Below are 9,810 nucleotides of genomic sequence, written 5' to 3' on the forward strand. Positions count from 1 at the left end.
GGTATATATATAGCTATATAGTCAGATAATATTTCAAACTTATTACATAGGAAAGTAAATCCAGGGAGTTATAATCTTGGGCGCCTGTGCCTGTCAGGAGTGGACCTCCACTGACTAAGAATATCTCATTAAGGGCCACAGTGGGATCAGGTGCCTTCAGGAACCACTGGGGCAGGCCTGCTCTATCCCCAGTGGTGGAAGCAGAAGGCTTAGTTAGCCCCAGACACCTACTGTAGACATGGGCTGCCCACTTTCCCCAAAGGTCTTTAATCATTTCTTATATACTTTGTTTTCTTGGAAGCATTGATTGTATCATAAATATTATGTTGTTAATTTTCTGTTTTTTAAATGTATTAATTGGTCTAACTCAGATCTTCATTTGGCACTGGTGTTGTCTGTGATTGGGTGAGCTATCAACCCAAATAAATGTACTACAAATTTACCACACCCTATAGACAAAGATAAAATTTCACAATAAACAGAGGTAGAAAAGGTGGATTATCTACAAAAGAATGAAAGGAAAATTACAACACAGCAGGATTATTAATAATTAATTAAATTATTAATTTAATCATTGAATTATCTATTCAATGGAACTATTATTCAACAAGGATAAAGATATTCCCAGGCAAATTAGAACGGAGAATGCACGCCACCATTAGACAAGCACTAAAGAAGTACTTCATGAAGAAGGAAGATGGTCTTGGAAGGAAAATTTGAAAAGGGATAAGAAATAGTGAGCAGAGAAAATGGCAAATGGAATAAATCTGGACACTGATTTAAATAAAAAGTAACTTATAATTGTGGTTGTGGAAATATAGAAAAAATAATATTGGATAAGACAAGAAGAAGAAAAGTTTGAAAGTGCTCAAAAGCCCTTTAATTTTTAGGAAATAGATATAAAGATATATTTATGTAGGCTTTGTGTTAGATATACATGTAAAAATTTTGAGTCTCATCTCTACATGATTAGAAATAGTGTATAAATTCCAAAAAAGTAGAGAAATAGTAGAATAAAGATTTAAACTTGATTGAATGAAGGAAAGAAGAAACTAGATTAAACACAAGAAATAGAAGGAAATAATAAGGTGATGGAAATAATTCCATATAGATCAGCAGTTACATTACCTTAAATGGGAGAAACCTCACCAATTAGACACTAGAAATGAAGAGATTTGAGAGAAAGCTAAATCCAGCTACTGTTTATAAGAGACAAGACAGGGAGAAAGGAGATTGTCTGAGTCCATTTGGGCTGTAGTAATAAAATACCATAGACTGGGTGCCTTATAAACAATGTTAATTTATTTTTCACAGTTGAAGGCTGGAAAGTCTAAGGTCAGTGCATCAGCAGATGCAATGTCTGGTGAGGACTTACTTTCTGTTTCATAGATGGCACTTTCTCACTACATCCTCACATGATGAAGAGGGGAACTAGCTCTTTAGTATAAGGGCACTAGCTCCAGACATGAGATCTCTGCATGACCTAATCATCTCCCAAAGACCCTACCTCCTAATGCCATTATCTTATGCATTGGGTTTCAATGTATGAATTTGGGGTGGACACATATATTTAGACCATAGCATGGGTCATATAACAATTCTTCATCTACTAGCAATGTGTAACAATACTTTTAATCACATACCCTTGTAATATATAACATAAAATTGACAGAATTGTAAGAACAGAAAGACAAATCTATTTTTATAGTAGGAGACCTTAATAGGAATCTCAGTAATTGAAAAATACAGACAAAAATATATAAGGAGAAAAATTCTAATTTGATTTAATAAAGAGCAAACCTAACACTCAATAATTAAAGGATGGATTTTATTTTCAGGTACAAATGGAACATTTATAAATGTTGACTATCACTACTACTGCTAGTAGTCCACAAAGAAAATTTCAATGAATATTCAAGAGTACTCTCTTTCCTTTCCACCTATAATGTGAGTTGTTTCTTGCCTCTAGGGATAATGCTTCAAAGATCATCTGTGTCCTCCCCAGCTTCTATAGCACAATTACAGACGCCCAATAAATATCTGATTATTTTGCAACATGAAAGGGCAAATTTAGAGAGATTTAGCAAAGATCCAGAAGTCTTGAGACTTTTTGGAGTCTACTGATAAATTATTCCACTCCTAATGCACTAGCAGAGAGAAGACCTCAAGGTAGCACCAGAATCTAAGATAGACCCCTGCTCACCACTTCAAGGAAAAAAGGAACTAAGTTGTAACCAATGTCCCTACTCTACCTTCCTTCTTCTGGCTCCAATGTCCTTTCTTACAAAAACTTACTCTGTACACGAATTTGGGATCTCAGGCTTTCTTTTTTGACGGTGTGAGCCACAGTATCTATCTCGCACCAGAAGGACCCTGAATCTTCACTCCTCATGGCAGTAATCTGGAACTTCGAGGAGTTGGTCCAGCCTAATCCCAGGGTCTGGCCATCTCTGAAGAAGCGGAACTGGAGCTGGACATCTGACCTCTCTAGAGAGAGCTGGGTCTCACAGGTGAGGGTCACTAGGCTCCCGTTGATGGGCTGGGAGGAGCTTGCTCTCAACACTGGACGTGAAAACAGCTCTAGAGAGAAGAATCACAACAACGGTCCCAGAGCAATGAGGCTGAGATGTGCTCTGGAGAAAAACACACTTCAAGCAGTAGCACATCCAAAAAGCAAGCAAAGAAAGGGATGTCATCAACCCCTAGCTTTCTTCAGTCCAAAGCACTGCTGTGCCTCCTCTGGTCCTTGCAGGAATGTCCCTGTGATTTAATGGTATTCCAGCCCACCCTTTTCCTCCTGTTCTACCTCTGTGACCCTGGGGAGTCTCCTTTTGACCAACTCACTTTTCAAAATGATGAAGGCTTTACCTTGGACTTGGATTTTGACTATGTTGGAAGAAACAGGGAAATTACTTCTATTAAATCCTGTACAGTGATATGCACCATTGTTCTTGAGACTTGCATGATGAATCCGGAAGTCAGAGCTTTTATTAAGAAATGCCAGGATATTATCATCCTTGTAAATAGTATTCAGTGTTATTTCCACCTTTGCCCGGCACCTTAGAACCACGGAGTCTCCTTCAAACACGGAAACTGGAGATTGCAGGATCAGCGAAGCTAAGGGAAACACAACCGCAGTTACTTGGTTCATCTCACTGTTCCCCTTTCCTTTCATTGTTTTTCCAAGTAGACTGTATTTCAAAGAAATGTGTTGGGAGAAAGGATTATTACAGTAATTATGATTTCTTTTTTTGCTGTTTAAACACATGAGCCTTGAGAAAAGTTCAAAAGCAGAAAGTTGAAAGGTAAAAACCAGCCACATTTTGGCATATGTTTTTCCCATTTTCTCTTCCTTCTTCAACTACTTGACAGTCTGTGTATTTTTTATGGAATAGAAATTATATTTATAGATTTGATAACCTGCTTTTCAATTCGTATATTACAAACACTTTCCTGTGTTATTAATATCATTCCTGAACCTGATTTTCAGTGGCCACAAAATGTTCCCTTAGTGGCAGTAACGTAATTTATTAAATGAGGCTTATTCTTGACCATTTAGGGTCTGCAATTTTCAAGGATGTATATCTATGATTGTTTCAGTAGGCAAATTCTTAAGAGAGATTGCTAAGTCAAAAAGCATAAGCATTTTATTTGTTTCTTGCTACCAAACTGCTGCTTTTTTCACTAAATGAAAGGACTTTAGGATGCCATGGTTTCAATTTCAAAACAGGTGGTTTTAGGACAAAAAAAGAAATGTCTCTTCTTTTAGCTCTCATTCTCTCTCAAATACTATCTCATCTAACTCTCTTTTTCTTTCTCAAAATAGAAAAGAATATTCCTTCTACTTATTATTCCAGACACATAATATGGCTTAAAACTATAAATAGATTTGAGAATTCTTCAAATAAATTATTCCTCAAATATTCCTTTACCAGAACAGCTTGAAAACTACGAATTCCTGGGCCCTACTCTTGTTTTACTCGGTAAACACAGGGTAGGTCCTGAGTATCTGTATGATTAATAAGCTGCTCAGGATATGTGACTCAGATTGAACTTTAAGAACCACGAGTTTAGAGACATTAATCCACTCAATGGAAACTGCAGTGTTTGTATGGTTCATCCAAGCAACCTTTAGTTGTTATTTGTGATATGTATGTCCTCCTAGATACACCGCTTGAAGTCACTGTCCCTTGGGCTGGATGAGTTTTATAAAGAGAATTTAAATTTTCTTCATTTTAATGTTTAAAATTAAGCAGCTAATCCCATTCCCTGTCTGGTTGTATTCCAGCTTTTTACTCTCTCCCTGCCTTACCACAGTGTGAAATAAAATTGTCCACTCACGAAGGGTCTGAAGTCATAACAGCTAGAGAGAAACATGGGCTGAATTGATTTCTAAAGTCGGTGCGTCTTTCACTCTCTCTCACCTGAAGAGAAGACCAAGCGCACAGGGCTACTGAGCGAGGAGCCCCCGGCCTGGCATCTGTACTCTCCAGATTCTCGAACCTCGAGGGTATTTGCTGGGGTTTCTCTTGGTATTTCTTTCCCAAGGTACAAACGGAACCATTTTGTCTTCTGTGGTGAGTAGAAGTGAAATTCCTTGCAAGTCAGAGTCACTCTCTCTCCTTGGAAGACTGTGGTCCATGGAGGCTGGAGGGAAATAACGGACTTGTGTGTCCTTGCTGAGGAGGAAAGAAAAAAGGAGTCTAAGGTAGAGGCGCCCGCAGGCCCAGCCTCAGGGCCTCCTGTTGCATAGCCTGGCCCTCACCTCACCCAAGGGAGAAATTGCCCAGGGAATGACAATGAGCAAAATGATTTCAGGAGGGTGACACCGGCAGGATTCACCATCAAACATCACAGTTAGGTAGCCTTACATGGAAGGGGGTCCCAGAGAAAACCACCACTGCACTGCCATTTCATCATGTTCATACACTCACAAGAACCTCCAAAGGTGATTTTTAAAATCACAATGTTGCACTTACCCTGAGAGACTATATCATATTATCTTAAGATTTGTCACTGAAAAAACCTTGGCAGCTCAACTTAACATCTTCATTTTGTAGATGATGATTCAAATGCCCAGAAAAATCCCATCATAGCTAATTGTGGCAGAGCAAGAAAGGGACAAGTCACTCACTGGCATCCAGGGGTGGTCAGGACAAGGTGACAGCTGCGGCACTGATTTGGACAAGGAGAGGGGTTGTAGAGGGTTCTTGCTATTCATAGATTCTCAATTATTCACTCTTAGTTGAAGGAATGGCAGTAAGAGCCAGAACTAATTGAATGTGGGATGCTGATGACTTGTCTTCTCCCCTATCTCCCCTTTCTGTGCCTTTCTTTTTTTTAAGGGCCCAATTGTAGGATTTTCTGTTCCCCACACATTTCCTGGAGGATTTTACTCCAAAGCTGTAGAGAATGCAGCATTCCTGCTGACATCAGCACAGTGGGATGTTTTCAGAGGGATTTTTTTGGTTTGCTGATTGGAGAGGATCCTAACTTGAGCCCAGCACAATTGCCATGGAGTTGAAGATGTCCTTCCTGGCTAAGTGGGGTCTGTTGGCAATAACAGTAAATGCAGAGCCTAGCAAAGGCCAGGAGCTGCTTGTGCATTCACCACTTCACCCAGGGAGTGTTGGAGGGTGACCAGGCACTATCCTGGCCCTTGATGATGCCAAAAAACCAAGCATCACTTTGAAATCCCTGCTGACCTCAGCAAGAAAACAGGAGATATTAGAGATCTCAGGCAACTGTCACAAATGTCTTCTATTCATTAGGAAAAGACACTCTTATCTAGAGACACTGAAGAGCCAAAGACAGGAGAACTCACCAAGCTGTCCGTTGACAGGAGCTGCAAAATATAAGAGCCAGAGATGAGCACAGAGCCAAGATTATTTGGCTTTAAGAAGATAATTCCCTTTTTTTCCTCATGCATATGTTACTTCTCCCATTAAAAAATTCATTTTTAAAAAATCTAATAATTATCCATCAAATGTTCATATATACTAAGGCATGGTGCTTGGACTTTAAAAATGGTATCTGCCATCAAGAAGTTGACTGGTGGAAAAACAGAAACACTATGTAAAGTAATATAATTGTAACACAGGGTGTAAGTGCAATAACAGAAATACACATGGGGTATCTTGGGGGCAGAAGGGTCACCTAGTCCAGTGTGTAGGATCTATGTGCGTTTGTAGAGTGTAGAGTGTGTGTTTGTGTGTATATGTGTTGAAGAGGGTGGATGGATCCTGTAAGGTATCTGAAGGAGATGATACTTTGGAAAACTGTGAGTGAGAACATAACTGTGAGTGAATCTGCAGGTGGATGTTAGCTTTTGTGTGTGGCTAGAGGTGGTGGGGAGGGTAATCAAGACACAAAGGGCACAGAGATGGAGAAAAAACATAGGTGCTCAGGAATTGGGAGTGTTGCGGAAAATAAGATCAGAGAGGAATGCAGGGCCACAGTAAGTGGCTGTAATTTTATTATAAAAGCTATAAGGAGTCATGGAAAGGTTTCAAGGAGGAGGTTGACAAGGTTAGAAGCTGAACTCAATGGAGCAATCTGTCAGTAGACACACCTCAGTGGGACAATACAAAGCAGGGACAGTGATTAGAAGGCAGGGAAAGGAAATGGACATGAATTATAAACCTCCCTTGGGCACCAAACTCCAGGCTACACTCTTTTCATGAAATCATTGGATTCAAGGGCTTGTTATCATCTTGTTTAAGTTTTAAATAATTAAATTAGTCTCAGATTATTTTGCCCCTCATCACAGAGACAGAATGTTACAAAGATAGGATAAACCTCATTGTCTCTAAAGCTTAGTATCATGCTCTTTTATTAAACTATGCTCTCTGTTTGAGAAAGTCTGAGAAAGAGACGCTAATGTTAGATAGGCTAGCAAAAGCCTTATCCCTTGCTCAGGGATGGCCAAGGAACCAGAGCGTACACATGCTATAGGGTAGTTATGGGACTTTCTTCATATGATTCCTTGTATCAGGGTCTCAAATTGATCAGAACAAATAAGTAAATATTTGGGGACAGAATGTTCCTTACTTACATCAAAACAGCTTCTGACCCTTGTGCAGACTGGGGGTTGGGAAGGTGAAACATAGTATTGTCAGTATCAAGTACTGACTACTGGGCACTCTGCTAGGTCTGGAGGATAAGCAATGGGTTTTACGAAGCCTGCAGGCCAGTAAGCAGCAGTTACAGGGAGTGTTTGCGTATTCTATAATTCTGCTCTTTTTCCATTTACCCAATCATATTTTCAAGCTTTTCTGGCCAATGAACATGAATTCCTTCTATCATATCTCAATTATTTGGCTTACTTGCTACAAATATCCTAATACAACATTAGTTTCTATTAAAGTTGTGTTATTATTATAATACCTAAGTTTTTAACTTTCAGATTTAAAATCTCTACTGCTTCAGTGTTTAGGAATCCATATTAAAAAACAGCCTTAATTTTATTTTCCATTAGTTTTTAATAATTAGAAATATAATTATAATTATCTAGACTTTATTTTTAAATTTATAGCAAATTGAAAATATCTATTGTTATATAATGCCTATTTTTGTATATTAGGTAACATGTAATTAGATACATTTATGGGTTTCTATTATTTTCCATTGACCTATGTTTATGTGAAATCTATTTTTTAATGTATAAATTAGATTTCCGACATTTCTGTTTTTTTAGAAAAGAATCTATCCTTTGGCATTCTTACCGAGATATATATTTTTCTAGGTATATTTTTGAACATTTTAGTGAGTTTCATGGAAAAGTCCACAGGTAGTTTGAAATTACACAGCATCTACAAATCCACTTGGGGAGAACTGATCTTTTTATAATATCTCTACTTTACTACTCCTATCCAGACTGATGCTATGTCCTTATTCATTGAAGATTCCTTTGTACAATTTTATATATCTCCTTTTCTAGGTTAAAAAAACTCTATTCCCATGTTTTCACTTTTATTGCTATTTTAGATGATTTCTTCATTATAATCTCCAAGTAGTAATTCATAATATTCCTGGATTTCATAATTTTTGATACTTATCTTGAATCTTCCCAATTTATGAATATTCATACATTTCTAACTATACCACATAGATGATATGATCAAGAGCACGGGCTGTATAGCACATAGCAATAATAGCAAACAAGCTGGTGATAAGTAAATGCTGTGGAAATGAATAAAGAATAAATAATACTTTTTAAAATCTTGGCTTCCTATTTGTCTGCTGCCTATTTTTGCTACTAATTTAGTGTGTTGGCCAGGATTTAAAAACTATTGCAAATTGTGATGATTGCAGTCATCTTGGTTCTAGCTTCAATTTGAATGGCAATTTTAGTCCTGTTTTTAATGTGTAATCTTGCCTGTCAATCTAGAACACATATTCTTTATCATGTTAAGTAAGTATTCTTGTGGCTTAAGAATACTTCTTTTTGGAATGGATACTGATTTTTAATACTTATGTCAATACTTTTGACACCCGTTGTCACCATATGATTTCTTTTCCTGTTTGTTTTTTTTTTGTTTTTATTTTGAGAGACAGAGTCTCAGTCTGTTGTCCAGACTGGAGTGCAGTGGCATGATACCAGCTCACTGCAGCCTCAGCCTCCCAGGTTTAGGTGATCCTGCCACGTCAGCTTCCCAAGTAGCTGGGACTACAGGTACACAACACCACACCCAGACAATTGTTTTTGTAGAGATGGGGTTTCACCATGCTGCCTAAGCTGGTCTCAAACTCTTGGGCTCAAGCGATCTGCCCACCTCAGCCTTCCAAAGTGCTAGGATTACAGGCATGAGCCACTCTGCCCAACCCATATGATTTCTTTTATTCAGCATTTTGATGTGTTTTTTAAATATAATAAAAGTGAATGTCCATATAGTCTTCAATTCTGATACAAATCCTATGTGGCAGTATTTAGTGTAAAGATTAAAATGAATTAACACATATAAATTACTAGCGAGCACTCAATAAATATTAGCATTTCTATTATCACCATTTTTGTTTTGATGTGCTCCTAAATTCTTATTTAGGAGGCCAGGGGCTTATATTCCAAAAAAGCTTGCCCAGTTCCCTCTAAGGCTAGAGACTGCTTTAGGGCAGAGCACAACAGAAGCTTTTATGAGCATCTGAGCTTAGTGCTCAGCCCCTTCCCCCATCCAGGTCCTAATTCATAGTGTCTACTCACCTAGAACCAGCATCAAAGGCCACAGCAACATGGGGACCTGTTCTGGGAAACCCAGAGGAAGTTTATCCTGGAGATTGACCATACAATTCAGGTCTGAGGACAAATGCTCTCCACAGTGGCACCCATGAGCACTGCCTAGGAGATTTGGAGAATTTGAAAAAGGGAAGCCAAGGATACTGCTATTAGCTAATTGGCATTTCCTCTGCTGTGGGTCCTAAGGAAATGAAGTTGCTTTCTTTTTTTTTAAGTCTTCCTAAATACAGGGTGACCTTATGGTTGAACTAGACAAGAAGCTATCCAGGGACTTTAAGACATGCTATCCTATTAGAAAGGCTCAAGTCTCCTTAGCTTCTGTGTCTAGGTGACTTCATTCACTCATTTAACAATTATCTATTGAGTATTCACTGTGTTTCACTGGTTGTGCAGTGTTGAACAGAGGTGACATGATCCTTGTCTTCATGTAATTTCTAGTTTAATGAGGGTAGAAAGACTTTATAGAGAATAGCATGTCCTCTATTTCCTGTTAGGATCTAAAAACTCATCTTTCAACAGAGTACTTCTTATCTGCCACTTTCTATATACCATGTGGTTCCTTATAGATTCTATTTTGC

At 38.3% G+C, this 9,810-nt stretch overlaps 1 protein-coding gene across 1 annotated transcript in view; it reads right to left on the reverse strand.

The window, feature by feature from the left end:
* FCRL4 (Fc receptor like 4) overlaps window positions 1-9,476 on the reverse strand; it is a 45,194-nt gene extending 35,718 nt beyond the window's left edge. The window contains exons 1-5 of the mRNA XM_032260722.1: window positions 9,200-9,476; window positions 5,825-5,845; window positions 4,425-4,679; window positions 2,869-3,117; window positions 2,296-2,580 (exon numbers count right to left, since the gene is read on the reverse strand). Coding sequence (XP_032116613.1) covers window positions 2,296-2,580; window positions 2,869-3,117; window positions 4,425-4,679; window positions 5,825-5,845; window positions 9,200-9,281 — 892 coding nt within the window. The 5' untranslated portion in view covers window positions 9,282-9,476. The remainder of the gene's footprint in view (window positions 1-2,295; window positions 2,581-2,868; window positions 3,118-4,424; window positions 4,680-5,824; window positions 5,846-9,199) is intronic.
* Window positions 9,477-9,810: the final 334 nt, after the last annotated feature.

This window comes from Sapajus apella, unplaced genomic scaffold (genome assembly GCF_009761245.1).
Source record: "Sapajus apella isolate SASKATOON/1434 unplaced genomic scaffold, GSC_monkey_1.0 scaffold119, whole genome shotgun sequence".
Classification (NCBI taxonomy): domain Eukaryota; kingdom Metazoa; phylum Chordata; class Mammalia; order Primates; family Cebidae; genus Sapajus; species Sapajus apella.